Here is a 19,388-nt window from a genome sequence, read left to right on the forward strand (position 1 = left end):
ACCAGGGATTCAGGACATCAGTGTTTCTACCTTCAGATGAGTAGGATTTACTGAACCTCATCAGTACGATTCGTACCAGCGGTAGAAAATACTTGAAGCTGTCAAATGCTGCATTAGATTTGTGACTCTGCCCTAGGGCAAATCGGGCCTAAAATGGGGATGAACTTGTGGGGGAAAAGAGGCGGGGTAAGATGGGATTAATGCCCACCTTGACTTGCTCTCGCTAGTGTGGGATGTTCGGGTGAGTATGACAGTGGTTAAGAACCCAGGTTATGGAAGCAAATTCACAAGTGTCCAAATCATGGCACTACTACATTGTTGCGTTATCTCGGGCTCTCGACAAATTCATTCAACAAATACTTGGCCGAGCACCTACTAGTTGCTGGGCATTGCTTTAGGCGCTGGGGAAAGAATGAACGAGGCACATAGTCTTTGCCCTTGCAACCTCGGTTTCCTGGTTTCAGAGGGCAGCGTGAGGCTGCTGGCCGGCTGGGACCCCCCCCCCAGACAACCCAGGTGCCACCATCTTGTCCCCTCGCAGCCCAGCCGCCGCCCGCACCGCTTGGTGGCCGCGTCGGGACCCTTCGCGCTCCGCTTCCGGCCTCCGCGCCTCACTTCCGGTCGACCGCTCCTTCCTTCCGCTTCTCTATGGTGCGCGAGCCGCCGGAAGCGGCTCGCTGGCCGGGACAGGTCGGGGTGCAGTGTGGTGAGGAGAGGACGGGGATGGGGCTGGGCGGGCTGGGACTGGTGTGCGGACCTCCCGAGGGCGTCCTCGGGCTGGGGTCTGACCCGGGTTCTCCGTCCTCATTCTCCGGGGACCCCGGCCGCTCGGCGCCGCACTCTCAATTTCCTCCTGTGGAAAATGATGGCTGCAGCCTCGTCAGGCCTTACAGGGCAGCTTCTAGACCACCACGGTGGTGGTGATATCAGCTCACATTTATTATGCGCTTGTCTGTGCCAGGCACTGTCTACTGTCCTGCCAAAGTCAGGATTTCCCACACTTAACGCTTTTCGGGTCCCTCTGTGAAAAATCAACTTACCTTGTACGATTGTTTACTAAAGGGTTTTAATTGAGTCACTTTTAAAAATTAAATTTACTTTAAAAGAAAAATTTAAATCTTTACCATAAATAGAAAACTTTTCTCACTTGTCCTATGCAGAAGGTAGTGATAAAAATTAATGTATTTAATATGTAAAGGTTATCGTTAATAATTGTGGCTAGATTTCATTGTCTAAGGATCTGAGATAGAGCCCTTTTGTTAACAAAAGGACGTTGGCATTCATAGATGTTAAAGACTAACTAGGGAAATGACACGTTCTCCTTGAAGCAATCAGAAGTTTCTAAAAAGAATTCTAAATTTCTAAATTTTTTCAGAATTTCTAAAAAGAAAAGGGATTAACTTTCTCCGTAGGTGCTTAACATTATTAACCACTCGTGTACCATCTAAAGCCCTGCTCTCAGATCATCTTCATCGCCTGCCCCAGTGGAGCGCCTCCTGCATTAATGTCCACAACCACCTCTGAGGTAGGGATGGCTATTTTCATTTGATCTGGGAGGAAGCAGATGCAGAGGAAAGTGAAGTGACTTGTCCCAGGACTCATAGCCATGAAATAGAGGACTGGAGACTCCAGCCCAGGGTTTCTCTGACTCGACTCTGTTGAGGCATTGGCTCCCTCAGTAAGTGTTGGTGACAGATTCACTGGGGTAGGGGGGTTAGTGCTGCCCACCTCGGGCTGCTGGTGACAGTCAGTAGAGGTAGCAGAGAGAGGATGCTTTGTGACGCTAGAGGCCCATGAATGTATATTCTGTTCTTTTAAATTTTTTATTTTCTATTTTATTTTATTTTATTTTTATTATTTTTTTGGCTGCATTGGGTCTTCGTTGCTGCGCGCCAGCTTTCTCTAGTTGCGGTGAGCAGGGGCTGCTCTTCGTGGCTTCTCTTGTTGTGGAGTATGAGCTCTAGGCACGTGGGCTCAGTAGTTGTGGCTCATGGGCTCTAGAGCTCAGGCTCAGTAGTTGTGGCGCCTGGGCTTAGTTGCTGCGCGGCATGTGGGATCTTCCCGGACCAGGGCTCAAACCCGTGTCCCTTGCACTGGCAGGCAGATTCTTAACCACCGCGCCACCAGGGAAGTCCCTGTTCTGTTCTTTTAAATTTTCGCGTCAACCAGGGAGTTGATGGCATCGCCAGATGACATGGTGGCAACACTACAAGATACAGTAATGTAGTTGTCAGGAGCACTGCTGTGGCATGGGTTGGACCCTAGCTTTAGCACACTAGCTGTGTGACCTTGGGCAAGTCATTCACCTTCCTGACCCTCAGTGTTCTCACTTGTAAAATGGTGCTTGTTCATATCTGAGAGGATCCTTGTTATAAGAACCAAATGAGAACATACCCTTAAAGTGCTTAGATCAAGGTGCAGCACACAATGATCAATCAGTAGTGTTGAGAATGGGCTTATGTGCCTGGCTGAGGAGTTTGGTCAGTGGGGTGGTGGTGGTGCCTTTAAAGGAGGTGGAGTTGGGGAAGATGAGTTCATTTTGAACAGGCTGAGGGATGATTCCGCTTTTTACAGAGGATTAAATTGAGGCTTTGGAGGGTTGATGACTTTTCTTGAGTTACCAAGAGTGTAAGCAGGCACAACTGCTAGTCAGACTTCAGTATTCTGACTCTAGGAAAATCTCCAGTTCCAACTCTGGAAAAGCTCAGAAGCTTTCTCCTCTTAACAGGTCTCTGCTGTTTCCTCCTGACCTCACCAAACAACCATGTCATCGGAATCAAGCAAAAAACGAAAGCCCAAAGTGATCCGAAGTGATGGAGCTCCAGCTGAAGGGAAGCGTAATCGTTCTGACACTGAACAGGTGAGATCAGCCAGGGCTGCTGTGCTGCTGAGAAATTGCAGCTCGTGGCCAAGCACCTGGCTGTGGGTTTGCAGCAGCCGAGGGTCATAGGCACAACCTCCCAGGTGGCCTCTGTTTGACCAGGTGCCTGGAATTCCCTTGGCTCTTCAAGACCTGAATATCCACATCAGATTTAGCTGCAGCATCCCAAGAACCAACAAGCCTGTATTAGACATGATTAGTGCCTGAACAGAGAATGCATTCTAGTATGGTGTGTCTCCAGCTTTCCTGATGGTCAGAAGAAGGCAGTCCATCCGCAGCAGGCCACTAAGGCTTTGGAGATGTGACATCCCTGGTCTGCTACCGAGACAGTACCAGAACCATGTAGCTAAAGAACGTCTCCTGAGGCCTGAGTGCTCTCGTAGTCAGCAGGTTCTTCTTTTGCTGTTTCTCTGTCCTTGAATCTGTCAAGCTAATTTATGACTTAACTATTTTTTTCTTCTCCATTATGGTTTATTACAGAATCTTGAATATAGTTCCTTGTGCAATGCAGTAGAACGTTGTTCTTTATCCATTCTATATATAATAGTTTGCATCTGCTAGTCCCAAACTCCCAATCCATCCTTCCCCTTGGCAACCACAAATCTGTTCTCTGTGTCTGTGGACCTGTTTTGTAAGTAAGTTAATTTGTGTCATATTTTAGATTCCACATGTAAGTGGTATCATATGATATTTGTCTTTCTCTTTATGACTGACTTCACTTTGTACCTAATCTCTAGGTCCATCCATGTTGCTGCAAATGGTATTATTTCATTCTTTCTTACGGCTGAGTAGTATTCCATTGTCTATGTATACACCACATCTTCTTTATCCATTCATCTGTCGATGGACAGTTAGGTTGCTTCTGTGTCTTGGCTATTGTGAATAGTGCTGCTATGAATGTTGAGGTGCATGTATCTTTTCTAATTAGAGTTTTGTCCGGATATGCCCAGGAATGGGATTGCTGGATCATATGGCAACTCTAGTTTTAGTTTTTTGAGGAACCTCCATACTGTTTTACATAGTGGCTGCACCAGTTTACTTCCTACCAACGGTGTAGGAGGGTTCCCTTTTCTTCACTCCCTCTCCAGCATTTATTTGTAGACTTTAATGATGGCCATTCTGACTGGTGTGAGGTGGTACCTCATTGTAGTTTTGATTTGCATTTCTCTAATAATTAGCGATGTGGAGCATCTTTTCATGTGCCTCTTGGCCATCTGTATGTCTTCTTTGGAGAAATGTCTATTTACTCTTCTGCCCACTTTTTGATTGGGTTGTTTGGTTTCCTGTTATTGAGTTGTATGAGCTGTTTGTATATTTTGGAAATTAAGCCCTTGTTGGTCGCATCGTTTGCAAATATTTTCTCCCAGTCCATAGGTTGTATGACTTAACTGTATGGATTTTTTTGGTTGGTTGTGGTTTTTGTTTGTTTTTTAACTAGACTAGAGAAACATACCAGCTTCAATTTAAATGGAAGATGATGCTTTCCTCAGATTTAGGAAATTAAAATTAATGAAGAACCTTATCCTTTGGGAGGTATTGATTCTGACTCTTTTTTTTTTTAATTTTTATTTATTTATTTATTTATTTATTTATAGCTGTATTGGGTCTTCGTTTCTGTGCGAGGGCTTTCTCTAGTTGTGGCAAGCGGGGCCACTCTTCATCGCGGTGCGCGGGCCTCTCACTATCGCGGCCTCTTTTGTTGCGGAGCACAGGCTCCAGATGCGCAAGCTCAGTAATTGTGGCTCACGGACCCAGCTGCTCCGTGGAATGTGGGATCTTCCGAGACCAGGGCTTGAACCCGTGTCCCCTGCATTGGCAGGCAGATTCTCAACCACTGCGCCACCAGGGAAGCCCGATTCTGACTCTTTTTTAAAAAAATTAAATTGAGGTATAATTGGTATATAACATTATATTAATTTCAGGTGTACAACATAATGATTGATATTTGTTTATTTTGTGAAATGATCACCGAAATAAATCTAGTTAACATCTGACACGTTACATAGTTGTTACAAAAATTTTTTTCTTGTGATGAGAACTTTTAAGATCTGCTCTCTTAGCAACTTTCAAATATGCAATACAATATTTTTAATTGTAACTGACTCTCTCTTAAAGAGATGTGTTTGTTTGTTCCAAAGTCTGGGAGGCCAGTTAGGATATTTTAGTTTCTGCTAAAGCTTGATTTGACCATCTAAACACCCATCAGTAGAAATTTGGTTAAATGAATTCTGGTTCATCTATATGTAGCCATTTTGATGGAGATTTATATTTATTATGATGGGAAATTGCACTAAATAGCATGAACAATATGATCCCATTTTATTTTATTTATTTTTTTAATGTGTTTATCCACAGTACTAACAATGGAGTTACTTCAGGCTGGGAGGTGAGATTATAGGCGAGTTTTCATTTTGTTTTTGATACTCCTCAGTATGTTCTGAATCTCTGACACCAAGCATGCATTACTTTATAATCAGAAAGAGGAAAAGAGGAATTCTTTTCCATTTTGAAAAGAAGAAAAACATTTGATTTGCAGACCAGATCCTTTAGAGACCTGATTTGGGGCTTCATTGTTACTTATCTCAGCCAAGTGTCCCTGTTCCAACAGAGAGACTTTTACTCTCCACCCAAGGCCTGTATCCTTGCCTCCACAGGAAGGTAAATACTACAGCGAGGAGGCTGAGGTGGACCTGCGGGACCCTGGCAGAGACTATGAGCTGTACAAGTACACGTGCCAAGAGTTGCAGAGGCTCATGGCCGAGATCCAGGACCTGAAGAGCAGGGGAGGCAAGGATGCGGTAAGGAGTGGGACTGGGAGGACACGGACCTGGTGGGTCTGCATGGATGGACCTGTTTTGCACCTATCAGAGCCCTTCTTTATATTGGTCTTACGTCCTGCCATCATCAGGGGGTTAGAGCCTGAGGGCTCCAGATACCTGCCTATTAATTTATTGTAACATCACCACCCAGTCATCAATTACAGTCATGGAAGTACAGGATAATTAATTTTTTCCATAACTGTAATTTGATAATTCATCCAAATGGTATTTATTAAGTGCTGGGTGTGGAGAAATTATGGTACATGTCAATCACCATTGCTATTGTAAGGCTAGATATGTACAAAAAAATCGTAGAGACCAAAAATTAAAGTATTAATATTAAATGAAAAAAAAGGTTTCAGGGCAGAGAAGCAAAACTGTGTGACTGAAAACTAAATGGGTAAGTTCAAAACAAAACAATCCATATTTTTCCAGGAACCTCACTTATTTGTGCTTATACTGGCCAATATTGTTAAGATTATTACATTCTATCTATTTTACTGTAGTCAAGTTTTACAGCTGTACTTCTGCTATTTTCATTTACATTATTCTGTAATGTTGTTTACAGAGGTCAAGTTGTATGGCATGATGTTGCCATTGTTAGGATCTCTGTCTACATTGTGTAGAGACAGCTATTGTTTGCATTGGCTGCCTTTGCTCCATCTTTGATTCCTGTTACTTTGGTCCAAGCAGGAATTAGTTTTTTATGCCTGGGAACCTTAAGCATTCCCTTATACAGTCATCCTTCCATTTCCCCCTGACACTTCTTATGGTTCTGAGCTCCTTCCAGTGTCTGTTTTTGATTCTGGATGAGGATGAGCAGTGAGGGGCTGAAGGAAGCTGAGCCAGCTCCTGTTGTCAAGGTCTTTACCAGTTTTTTTGGCCTGTAGGCAGTTGAGATCGAAGATCGGAGGATCCAGAGCTGTGTGCATTTCATGACTCTAAAAAAGCTTAACCGATTAGCCCACATCAGGTTGAAGAAAGGAAGAGATCAGACTCATGAGGTAGGAGCTGAGAGATTTAACCCTCCTCTTCCTCCTTCTCATCCCCTCTTTAATTTCCTTTACCCCTTTTCTGAGTTTGCTGCTTCTCTGCTTTGCCCCACCCCACCCCGACTTGCCCCACTCACCTCTGACCTTGTCCTCCTTTCAGGCCAAGCAGAAAGTGGACGCCTATCACCTGCAGCTCCAGAACCTGTTGTATGAGGTGATGCACCTGCAGAAGGAGATCACCAAATGTCTGGAGTTTAAGTGAGTTTTGGAGCACAGGGCTTTGGCAAGATGGTCTGTTGGTAACTGCTTTTTCCTACATAGCTCAGTGTGAGCCAGTTTCTTTAAAAAGAAGTCAGATGCACTTGGAGACTACAGGATCTGGGGGAAGGGTGAATAGATCACTTTGAGTGGGAGAATTGGAAGCAGTAGTTCCAGGCTGCACAAAGAACCTCAAAAGCCTGTCTGACCCTTTTGAATTTTGCGCTCTGAACCTGGTGAAAAACAGTTGTCTCTCCCCAGCAGGCAGAGCCTTTGCGTTACCAGTTTGATTCCTGAGCACCCTGTATGGGCGCAGCTCACTTCAGTTACATCTTCTTAACCTTTTGGCCCAGCTTTCCTCTCTAAAGTTCCAGCAATTCATTTTTGCAAATGGATTTCATTATTTGGAACCTGAACTTCTTGCTGCCTAGCTGCCTTTAGGTGAACAAACTACAGTTTGTCAGTGTCCTTAAACGGTGATGCCCCTTGGCAAATCCAAGCTGAGAGATGTGAAAGAGGAAGGAATAGACAAAATAAAAGAAGGGAATGTGTTCTTGCCTCGTCAGATCTATTTGTGTAAACTGAAAGGAGTCAGGTTTTATTTGTAATAAACTTGGGATGAGGGGGACCACGTTAGGCATTGGGTTTGATGTATGCTGATTTTTGAGAGGTGTCTTTATCTGCTTCACAAATCCATCCACATAATAATATTTAAATACTAACAGAAGTGAAATCCACATCAGGTACCTGAGTTAATAGTATTGTACAATTGTCAGTTTCCTAGTTTTGACAATGTATTATGCTTAGATAAGATATTATCATTGGGGGAACCTGGGAGAAGGGTTCATGGAGGAAAAAAACTCTCAGTTTAAGACTTACAAGAAGTTTCAAAAATAGTACTATTTAAAAAGAAGAAATATATGATGCTCCACCTGTAACCATTGTTCAGATGAAAGCCAGCAAACCCTGTAGCGAGGCAGGTGGCCATGTGGAAGGATCAGGGGCCCTGGAATCAGACAGCCTGGGTTCAAATCCCAGCTCTGCCTCTCCCTAGCTGTGTGACCTTGGGCAAGCTGCTTACTGATGGAAGCCTCCATCTCATTTGAAAAATGGAGATAAAAATCCCCATCTCAGTTATTGTGTGTCACTGTACATGAACTGCTAAAGCCTCTAGATCTTTTCACATCTGGTCATACTATGTTGGATCTTCCCCATGCTATATTTAGGCAGTTAATAATTTGAACTTAAGTGTAGACTCTTATGTTTATTCCTGTTAAATGGCATTTCTTGGTTTCAGCCTGACAGTCTAGACCTAGACCATGGTGTTTTTATTTGATTCTTTAAGCTCTTAGCTCTCTTGCACAGCTTGGAGAGGTCTGTAAATTTCATAAGTGTATTTTTAGGTCTTCAGCTAAATCATGGATATAAAGCTTGGGCAACATGGATAAGGATCCTGTGGCATGTCACCAACTACCTCTCTTCACATTGAAACACCTGCTAATGAGCATTTGCTGAGAAGACTGGATTCTAGGTTCCTAGGTAGCTGTAGACCAGGGCTGAGTTGACGTACACGGAGTGGAACTCTGGGCCTGTTTAAGCCACAGTTTGGGTTTCTGAGGGCAGCAGCTTGACATTGAGTTTTTGACTGCAGGTCAAAGCACGAAGAAATCGATCTGGTCAGCTTAGAGGAGTTTTATAAGGAGGCTCCTCCAGATATCAGCAAGGCGGAAGTCACAATGGGAGACCCTCACCAGCAAACCCTTGCACGTCTGGACTGGGAGCTGGAGCAGCGGAAAAGGTAGCGTTTCCTCCTTCCTGATCTTGTTCACCTGTGCAGACACCGACCTTTATCCATGAGGAACAGTGCTTTGTCCTGACCCAGGATCAGATAGCAAAGCACTGTGGAACCAGCAGAATTGTCTCTAAGACCAAATCCCGTTTTGTGATTAATTCACACTTAGCAGTTCACACTTGACCAACTGTATCATAAGTGGGGTTGGAATTGCTTAACGCCGTTATGAGAAAGAGTAACCTTTCCTTTAAAATTTTAGTGCCTAAGATCTAAGTACCTTCTGTATTATTAATCTGATTTTTTTTTTTTTGCCTTTTCCCCCACCTGTAAGCATATTTGTGTGGTATTGCAAAGCTTTGCAAACATTATTTTAGAAGGTTGTACAACATTCCAGGGTAAATTGTAAATCACATAATTGTTCCCATATTGAATTGGACTTTTAGGTTGTTTGCATTTTTTTGATATCATAAATAATGCTTTGAGGCACCCCTTTACATATAAAACTTTTTGTACTAATAAAGAGCTTTTATTTATTAACTGTAAGTAGAATGTCTATACTGTGTAATTTAATCTAGATCTTCCTTAGAATATGGTATGTATATTTTTTTCATACTGGACTTTTTATGGTTGCATCCCTTCCATCATGGTGAACTTTTTCCCTTTCATGTTTGTACACGAGTTCCAGGGCTTTTGGTTGGCACATTTGTTCTGTTTTCTGTCAGAGAAGCTGCTGTTTTTAATTCCTTGCCTTTTTCTGTTGTTGAGTGTATTTTGTGCCTTTGGTCTACATAATGAATTTAATAAGTACTGAGTCTGGATCTTAGGGACTTGGTGTCAGTTTTTTAGCAGATGGGGCTGGCCTGTCACACCCCTGTCCAGTACATCACTTGCCCTTGGCTAAGCCATAAGTGTTCCATTCCTTTGGCTCTGGTCTGGAATCTATCCCCACTCTGCCCCACTCAGGTCCATGGGCCTCATTTGTGTCCTATAGCTGCTGAGTCCATATATTTGTGAAAGTTCTGGGTCTAGCCTCTGAGGCAAGAAACGGAGCAGTAGGTGACACCAGTGGTCACGGGCACGGCCTCTGGAGCAGACAGGCATGGGTTCAGAGCCCAGCTCTGTGCTTGCTCTTACTGGATGACCTTGGGCAAGTTATCTACCTCCCTGAGCCTTCGTTTCCTCCTTTGGGGATAAAAAAAAGTCCCTATCTTCCAGGGTTTTTATAAGGATTAAATGCCATAATGCTTGTAAACCATTCTCCAAAGTGCCTGGCACATAGTAAGTGCTAGGTAAACATTAGCAGATAATCGTGACTGCTGTCATTAGGTAGAGTCTGATTGTGAACAGGTGTGTTGGGATGTCCCTGGAGAGCATCAGGCGACAGTGCTCTGTCTTCCCCCAACAGGCTGGCGGAGAAGTACCGAGAGTGCCTGTCCAACAAGGAGAAGATCCTTAAGGAGATTGAAGTAAAGAAGGAGTACCTGAGTAGCCTCCAGCCTCGTCTCAACAGCATCATGCAGGTGAGGGTCTCCCCACACCCCGCCACCTCCTCGGCTTTTGCTTTGCCTTCACCACTCAGTGACACATTGCTGACCTGAGGCCACCAGCAGCCACATCACCCTGTGGGTTTTGTCGGGTCTGTTAACCCTAATCAGTGTTAGAGCACAGTGCAAGGATGGTCCCGTCTGCATGCCCACAGCAGGTGTGATAAGGTTGTGTCCTGTGTGGAAGAATTGCTGGCAGGATTGGCTCTGGAACGTATACACACACGTACCTCGGCGTTTTCTTTTCACCCAGCGCCTATTCCGGGTAAAACGCTTTCACAAACTGTAAGTTTAGTTTACACCTTGCATAATCTCCACCAGCCCACAGTCCCCAGGTATCTAAGCATTCTTCCACAGATGTCTATTAGATCCCTCTGACTGCACCTCAGGGGCCAGCTGCTCAGCAAATCTACTCGCTCTGAAAATAACTTTACTCATATTTGAAAACCGTTAGGTACCTTAGGAGGAAAAGTCCCCACTTTACCTGTAAAATGTAATTTCTTTCTGTATAGGTGACCTGATTTTTGTTTGCTTTGTGAAGCCAGATTTGATCTAAATCTTTATAGTTTTATAAAGCAGGGTAAATGGCTAATATGGAGGAACTTTGTAAAAGGACCCTAGTGAAATTGAAAATTCACTTTTGTAGGATTTGGCAAGATCTACGTTTCTTCTCTTCAACTCTAGGCATAGAATTAGAGTTAACAAATATGCTCAGTAACACTTCATATAGGACAAAAATCAGAAACTAAAAATTTTGGTTGTACTTAAATTTTTCCTGTTAACTGGAAACACTCTGAATGCTCCTAAATAGGGTACAGGTTAAATAAATAGGGTACAGTTTAAATAAATAGGGTACAGGTTAAATAAATTCTTTTGTGGTTCAGTCTTACACCTATAATGGAAGTATGGAGCATCCTGTTACTGACAGAATAACTGGACAGAAAGATCTATTAAATTATGAAATCAAAAACTGCAAGTTGTAGAACATGTTGTATAATCCCATTTGTATACCTTCATTTACAAAGTATTCGAATGGCTGTATATATGTGTAAGTCATGTATGTGCTTAGAAAAGTATGTTTTCACACCAAACCATTAAGTTACCTTTGGTGGTTGGGAACTGGGAATTTTTGCCTTATAAACTCGAATACAACTTAAAAAAAAATGTACATATACTACGTAAAAAAAATAATTTTATATAAAGAAAAGCATACAACTCGTAAGCATACTCACAGTTCAGTGGATATTCACTGTGTACACATTTGTGAACACATCTGTGTAATCAGCACCCAAATCAAGAACATTAGCAATTTTCCAGAAGTTACTTTATTCCCCTCCCAGTCACTGTCCCCCCACCCCATAACATTAATCTTGACTTCTAACATCACAGGTTAGCTTGGCCTGTTTTTGTTGGTTTGTTTTGTTTTTTAAATTAATTTATTTTTGACTGCTACGGGTCTTTGTTGCTGTGCGCGGGCTTTCTCTAGTTGCAGCGAGCAGGGGCTACTCTGTTGTGGTGTGCGGGCTTCTCATTGTGGTGGCTTGTTGCGGAGCATGGGCTCTAGGCACACGGGCTTCAGTAGTTGTGGCACACGGGTTCAGTAGTTGTGGCTCATGGGCTCTAGAGCGCAGGCTCAGTAGTTGTGGTGCATGGGCTTAGTTGCTCCACGGCACGTGGGATCTTCCCAGACCAACGCTCGAACCCATGTCCCCTGCATTGGCAGGCGGATTCTTAACCACTGCGCCACCAGGGAAGTCCTGGCCTGTTTTTTAACTTATATAGATGGAATGATATAGTACATATTCTTTTGTGTCTGGCTTCTTTGATTCAAAGTTTGTGAGTTTCATCTAGGTTGTTGTGAGTACCAGGAGTTCATTTATTCTCATTGATGTTTAGTGTTTGATCTGGGGTGTTTCCAGTTTGGGGCTGTTATGAATAATGCCACTAGGAGCCTTCTTATACGTGTCCTTTGGTGTACATGTGTACACATTTCTTTTGAATATATATCCAGGAATGAAATTGTTGGATCATAGTATGCTATGCATATATTTAGCTTTGGTATTCAGTGAAACAATTTTCTAAAGTGATCGTGCTGATTTTTGAAATTCCCACCATCACCATGTGAAAGTTCTAATTTTCCACATCCTTGTCAACACTTGATGTTGTCATTTTTCTTGATTATAGCCATTCTGGAGCGTATCTTTTATGGTTTAAATTTCCATTTCCCTGGGGACCAGTGACATTGAGCACAGCACGTTTTATATACTAATTGGCTTTTGGAGTACCTCATTTGTGAAGGGCCTGTTAAAGTCTTTTGCTCATTTTTCTGTTGGGTTGCCCGGAATTCTTTATATTTTCTGGCGATGAGTCTTCTGCAGATATCTTTCCTTTTCACTTTCATAATAGTATCCTTTAATGAGCAGATGTTCTTAATTTTAATACGATCTAGTTATCAGTCTTTTCCTTTCTCTGTCCCAAGGTCATGGAAATATTCTCGTATTTTCTTATAGAGCCTTATTGTTTAACCTTCCACATTCAAATCTATAGTCTTCCTGGAAGTGAATTTTGTATATAGTGTGAGGTGAAGGTCAGATTCTTTCCCCACAGGTATTCAGCTGATTTATTTATTGAAAAGACCATTCTTTCCCCCACTGTTCTGCAGTGCCATTTTTGTCATAAATCAGATATCTGTATATGTTTGGGTTTGTGTGTGCGTGATCTAGTTGTCTGTGCACCAATATCACACTGACTTATTACTCTAGCTCTATCAGAAGTCTTGATGCTCAATAATGTAAGTCCTCCAACTTAATTTTTCAGGATTATCTTTGTTATTCTTGGCCTCTTTTATTTACATATAAGTTTTAGAATCAGCTAGTCTATTTTCATCTGCTGGGATTTAGATTGGATTGCATTGAATCCATAGATACTTTGGGGAGAATTGACATCTGGGCAGTATTAAGCCTTGGAGGCCATTAACATGGCATATATCTCCATTCATTTAGATCTTTCATTTCTCAGATGTTTATGTAGAGGTTGACACACTTTTGACATTTAGGTATTTGATGTTTTCTTGATGCTAGGCAGATAGTATCTTTTTTTAAAGTTCATTTTCTTACTGTTTTTTGCTGCTATCACTTTCATAAATAAAAAACTGTATACTAAGTAACTAAGAAGCCACATGTTCCTGTGTGGACTGCCTATAAAAGAAAAACAAAATCCCTTCTTCCCTGCTTGCAGGCTTCCCTACCGGTGCAGGAGTACCTGTTTATGCCCTTCGACCAAGCTCACAAGCAGTATGAGACAGCCCGACACCTACCACCTCCCCTCTATGTCCTCTTTGTCCAGACCACTGCGTATGGGCAAGCCTGTGGTGAGTATGGGGGCTGGGCAGGGAGGGGCTGTGGGAGCAGCAGCTGTGGCCGGTTGAGTCATTTGGAAGCAACTCCTGCTGAGGAAAGCTTCCTGGCCCTACTCAGAAGCCCTCGGGTGATAGATGCTGCCTCCCCTCTGCACTGCCCAGCATGGCTGCTTTGACCAGCTGGCCTGAGGCTGGACTAACCTGATGGGCATTTCAGAATGGATGGCTTTGAATCTTTGATGAGCCTGACTGGTCGGCTGTTATGTTCAGTGCCCAGGCAGCCTATCTGGCCTCCCAAGCGCTCACCCCATCAAGGCACGCTTGGCAGGTGGATCAGTGCCTCCTGCTCGCTTCAGAGAGAGGGTTTGGTGAACACAGGTCCCAGCCAGCTGTCTCAGGCTTTCACCAAGCCCTGGAACAGGCTGCATGTCGTAACAGTGAATTACGGAAGGAGAGGAGGTGTCCTCATTAAGCTTGAAGGCAGCCCATGACTCCACTAGGATTTTGAGAAGCTTTTAGAGATCCTACCTTTTGCCCTACTGCAAGCTTTCACCCAGCACCTAAATTTTTCTTCCCTACGCCCACCCCACTGCATCAGACAGACACACGTTGCGCCAGTGCATGCCTCTCCTCCCAGCCATGGGCATCAACACATTACTGTCTCTCTTCTTGTGTCTTCCTGGTCCTTTTGATCCTCTCCCTCCCCATTCTTCTCCCTCCTGTTTTCATCATCAGCTCATATGAAATCCTCCCAGCCCCCTAGACAGGGTGAGTAATTTTCTTTTCTTTTGTGTTTAAAACCCAGCATGTTTCCATTCCCATTTTACTGTAGAATTCCAGGAACTAGTCAGAAGAACAGTCTAGCATTTGCCAATGTTAATGGGGGCAGCCAGCTTGTTTGGGATGAGGTGTGATGGTTCATGAGGGTTGTCAGAGATAAGCAGTGGTCAGCCACTTAGGAATATCTCAGCGGCCTGCCACTTGGGGGAAGTTTGTCATCCCTCTTTATGCACTTGAACAAACCCTTTCAGGCTCCTGTGACTCTCTGCGTCTCTGTATACCCTTTTGAATGGAGAAGGAAGGATGATGGCCTATCTGATCTCTCAGCGCTAGACCCACGGAGTTGCACAGAGGCAGGCCCAGGCATCACTCATTGAGGTGTCAGGCCTGGTGCAGGGAGCAGGCCACTTAGCTTTGTGTTTGAGACACCAAGCTCAAGTTGAATAGACTTGGTCTTGAATCCTAGCTTATTTACCTCTTGGCTGTTGTATCTAACTTCCCTGAGCCTTAATTTTCTCATCTGTATATGGCTAGAGTAATAGTATTGCTCCTATAGGATTGCTGTGAGGATTAAAAATTAATTTTTAAAAGTAATTTTATAATTAAAATTCAGTCCTCCTAGCCCAACTGGGCAGCCACCATTTGTCAAGTCCCTGTTTCATAGGTGCAGAAACTGAGGTTCAGAGCAGTGACATAACTTTCCAGGTTGTAAGTTTGGGAGTTGGTTGAGCAGAGACTCAGGCCGGGACTGGACTGCAGGTTCCAGGTTCCTGCCCACTGTCCTGCTGCATCCCAGTTAAATGTTACGGTACCAGGCAGGTACCAGGTGCTTGGTGTAGTGCAGAATAGAGAATAAGAACTGAGGGGAGAGCTGTCATTTCCAGAATGTGGACAGTTACAGGTTCTGGATGAGAACCTTTAAGACAGTTGGTAGAGTTGTGCCGTGTGGCTTTAGGCCATCGGTTTGGATTTCTGTGCCTTGGTGTAAGCCTGAAAAGAGAGGCATTCACCCCTAGTCTCAGGTGATGCTTGGCCAGGAATCTGCATTTTGGGTTCCTTGTTTTCAGTAAATAATGGGAAAAAGACTTAGGTTTCCCACCTTGCTCCTCTTCATCTGGAGAAAGGACTTTTGCCCTCCAGCCCCGGTCAGTAAGAAGCTGTGACAGAGGCAGAGGAAGTGCAGCCCCAGGGCGGGCTTACTCGTGTAGCCTAGCTCCTTCTCTAGCAGCTTTCACAGGAAGCTGTTTCTTGCTCTTAGATAAGACGCTGTCTGTGGCGATTGAAGGCAGCGTGGATGAGGCCAAGGCTCTGTTCAAGCCTCCCGAGGACTCCCAAGGTAAGTGGTGGTCAGGATCCTCCCCCACGTCTACCGTAGCTGGTTCCAGGGATGCCAGGTCACCACCCAGGGCCAGTGCTGGTCCTTTGGTAATTAGCCGTACTTGTTCTGTGTGGCAGGGAGCTTAGCTTTAATGTCTTAGTGCTCGGGGTAGACAGGGAAAAGCACTGCCTTTGGATTTCAGCCTGCCTCTCACTAGCTCACTGATCCTACGGAAGTTCTTTAACGTTTTGGAGCCTCAGTTTACTCTCCTGTCAAAACAAGATAGTAATACCTCATGTAGAATTATTATGTGGATTAAATGAGGTCATGCATGCAGAGCCCTTAGCATCGTCCTCAGCACACAGTAACCCCTCAAATTATATGAGCTTCTGTTATTGTTGTTTATACTACTGTTACTACTGCCACCACCACCACCAGTGGAGGAGCTTGTGGTCCATAGGATGACATTAAAAATCACTGAAGAAAACCAGGGGTGATGGGATTGTAGGTCATTTTTCTTTTCCTTGCATCACTCTGTTTTCTATACTGAATAAGAAGCAGCAAATTTATTATTTATTCTAAAGAAACCCATTTACAAAAGCCTGGGCCCTATTACGCGCCCTGGGTTGAGGTGCTCTCAGGAGAATTGGGAGCCCCCTCACCTCGAGCTGCTTTCTCTCTGTCGCTGCAGATGACGAGAGTGACTCAGATGCTGAGGAGGAGCAGACCACGGTGAGAGTGTGGGGAGTGCTGAGCGGCTGCCCTAGGGGCCCACTAGTTGGCGGGTGCCATCCTCCCAGGAAGCAGAAGAAAGAGGTTTAAAAGAAAGGGAGGCTGGGATCCTGGCAGCTGGAGAGCTGAAGCACGGGTCTCAGTGGTGAGGCCTTGGCCAGCAGGGAGAGGGGGATGGGGGAGATTCCCATGAGCAGTGCTTACCAGCTCGACCCTTTCCTTTGTCCAGAAACGCCGGCGACCCACACTGGGAGTTCAGCTGGACGACAAGCGCAAGGAGATGCTGAAGAGGCACCCGCTGTCCGTCATGCTGGACCTGAAGTGCAAAGGTCTGGCTCCCCTTGGTCTGGGGGATCTCATAGCGCCTAGGAGTGCAGCCAGCTGCCGCTCTGCGGGGTCCAGCAAGCTGATGCCTCCTTGCCCAGGAAAAGATTCTGGTTTCATATTTCGGTTTTCCTGTGGTGTTCTTCATGGAGTTTGATTTTTTTCCCCCTCCTAAGCCATAACTCTGAAAACATAGCAAAAACATCAGACACATTAGGGATGCTTGATGGAACTACACCTCTTTCTGAACTTGACAGGTTAGATACACAGAACAAGTTGCCAAGAGTATGCAGGCTTTGAGTAAGATGACCAACCTGCTTAATTTAATAAATATAAGTAGAACTTTGTATTTTGCAGAGACGATGGGTTTTGAAACTGGCTTCATATGGGTAAAGGAGCACATGGTAAAGCATCCCAGCAGGATAAGAGTTAGCAGTCAGATGTAAGTTTCCTTCTCACCCCAGACTTCCAGACCCTGGTCCTGGTCATTACCTCCAAGGGCAACCATTGTGACAGTTTCCTATGTATTTTCAAGAAATAAACTATGCATTTAGAAGCTTTTACGCAAGTATATACTTATCCCCTTCGCCTTTTATTTTTTACATAAATGGAAACACTCTACACATTTGTCCTCTCTTTGCCTTTTTATCAAAAATTTTTTGAGATAATTTTAGACTCAAGAGTTTCAGTGATGATACAAAGATTTCGCACCTCCTTTTCACCCCAGTATCAACATCTTAACCACAGTACAGTTATCAAAATCAGTGTCAATTTCATTGGTACAATACTATTAACTACCAAACTTATTCACATTCCCCTGGTTTTTCCACCAGTGTCCTTTTTCTCTTCCAGGATCCAATCCAGGATCTCACGTTGCATTTAGTCGTCATGCCCCTTAGTCTCCTCCAGTCTTTGCTTGTCTTTCGTGACCTTGACACTTTGGAAGATGAGGTTTATGTATTATGTAGAAAGACTCTCAATTTGGGCTTGTCTATTGTCTTCTCCTGATTAGACTGAGGTTGTGGGTTTTGGGGAAGGAATACCACAGATGGCAGTGTTCACCGTCACGTCTTATCAGGGGTCGGAGGTATCACTTCGTCTTGTTACTAGTGATGTTAACCCAGATCACTTGGTGATCCCTTGATCGCTTCCTTTCCATGTTGTATTAGTTAGAAGCAGAGTCTCTAAGTCCAGTCCACACTCAAGGGAGGGAAATGAAGCTCCACCTCTTGGAGGGAGGAGTAGCAAAGAATTTGTAGAGACTCTTTTTTTACTCAATGTTAAGTTGCCATCAAGTTGTTTTTGTAGTGAAAGATCTTAAAAGTCTTGTTGACTTTCCTTTCTATGATACTGTTGATGCTCTTCTAGTGTTTAACTCATAAATGATGTCTTCTTTTCCTCCTCCCCTCCAGATGACAGTGTACTGCACCTGACTTTCTACTACCTCATGAACCTCAACATCATGACGGTAAAAGCCAAAGTGACAACCGCCACAGAACTGATCACCCCCATCAGTGCAGGGTATTGGACAGGTGCTGTGGGGGGTAGGGCGTGGGAGGGGGTGTGGTGGGAGCCTTGGTGCTGGGCTCCTCTCGGATCCTCCCTCATCTGGCTCTGAGTGGAGTTCACGGCCACACTGGCTTCTGTTGTCATGTCCACACAGCCCCGAAGTCCTGGTACATCACAGGTATTTAGAAAGCACTCACTGACTTGAATTGGTGAAGTCCTCTTACTACACAGCAGATGCTAGAAGTGACTACAGCCTGTTGTAAATTGAGTGGGCAGGGCACCAGCTTTTACACCAGTGGAAAGAGTGTGAATGTGAAAGTGAGATTTGGCAGACCTTACCAGGTTGACAAATTTAGGCCTCTCTTTTCTTGTCTCTTTCTGTCCCAAGGTGCTGGGATTTCACTTTGTAGCTCAGCTCAATCCCAGGTTGTCCCTACCTGGGCAGCAGGAGGAAGACTGGCGGGTCCCTGTGGGGGTCTTGAGGAGGGTGAGCAGAGGCACGTAGTGGCAGCCACAGGTGGAGCATCCCCAGAAAGGCCCTGACTGTGGCTGCTTGTTCCACAGCCAGCGTGGGAGGAAGGGAGGAGGACCGAGAGGGCCTGGGGGTGAAATAGGCTCACCTGGCCTGGCACGCCTCCCGGCCCTGCCCCACCTGCTTCCAGTGAGTCCTCACGTCAGGTGTAGAAAGACCAGTGAGGGAGGCGTGGGTCTGGTACCTGGTGGGGTGGGACTCTTCCCAGGCCTGCCTGATGGTGGCGTTTCCCCTGGGTTTTCAACCCTGCACTTAGAGTCCACACCCCCTTCAGGCTGCATCCTTGATCCCTGTGCTTGAGAGTGTTGCTGGACCACCCCGAGCACTCTGGATGGAGTTGACCTTGTTCCCATCTCACCCCAGCAGAGGGAGCCCAGGACTGGCTTCTTCAGAGTGCCCAGTTGCAGTGCTGGTCCAGTGAGCAGCTCGAGGGCCCCATGACGGCCCTGGCCACAGTGGAGCTCTTTGTCGTGATCGTTCTTCCTGCTCACTTCTCAGATGTCCTATCTGCTATGTCACGGGGCTGCAGGCTGGCCCCAGTGTGCACTG

General features: G+C 44.8%; 1 protein-coding gene across 4 annotated transcripts in view; it reads left to right on the forward strand.

Annotated features, from left to right (window-relative positions):
- The first annotated feature begins 624 nt into the window (after positions 1–624).
- Positions 625–19,388, forward strand: part of THOC5 (THO complex subunit 5) — a 32,004-nt gene continuing 13,240 nt past the window's right edge. Inside the window, exons 1-14 of one of the 4 annotated variants that reach the window (XM_059893614.1) lie at positions 625–706; positions 1,451–1,525; positions 2,729–2,860; positions 5,536–5,679; positions 6,591–6,704; positions 6,853–6,950; positions 8,602–8,748; positions 10,148–10,262; positions 13,524–13,656; positions 14,380–14,412; positions 15,683–15,760; positions 16,434–16,474; positions 16,704–16,803; positions 18,211–18,319. In XM_059893614.1, the coding sequence (XP_059749597.1) occupies positions 2,765–2,860; positions 5,536–5,679; positions 6,591–6,704; positions 6,853–6,950; positions 8,602–8,748; positions 10,148–10,262; positions 13,524–13,656; positions 14,380–14,412; positions 15,683–15,760; positions 16,434–16,474; positions 16,704–16,803; positions 18,211–18,319 (1,208 nt within the window). In that variant the 5' untranslated portion in view covers positions 625–706; positions 1,451–1,525; positions 2,729–2,764. Of the gene's footprint in view, positions 707–1,412; positions 1,526–1,580; positions 1,679–2,728; positions 2,861–5,535; positions 5,680–6,590; positions 6,705–6,852; positions 6,951–8,601; positions 8,749–10,147; positions 10,263–13,523; positions 13,657–14,379; positions 14,413–15,682; positions 15,761–16,433; positions 16,475–16,703; positions 16,804–18,210; positions 18,320–19,388 lie in introns of those variants that run through there. The other 3 variants (XM_059893613.1, XM_059893616.1, XM_059893615.1) reach the window with 3 other exon arrangements.

This window comes from Balaenoptera ricei, chromosome 14 (assembly GCF_028023285.1).
Source record: "Balaenoptera ricei isolate mBalRic1 chromosome 14, mBalRic1.hap2, whole genome shotgun sequence".
NCBI lineage: Eukaryota > Metazoa > Chordata > Mammalia > Artiodactyla > Balaenopteridae > Balaenoptera > Balaenoptera ricei.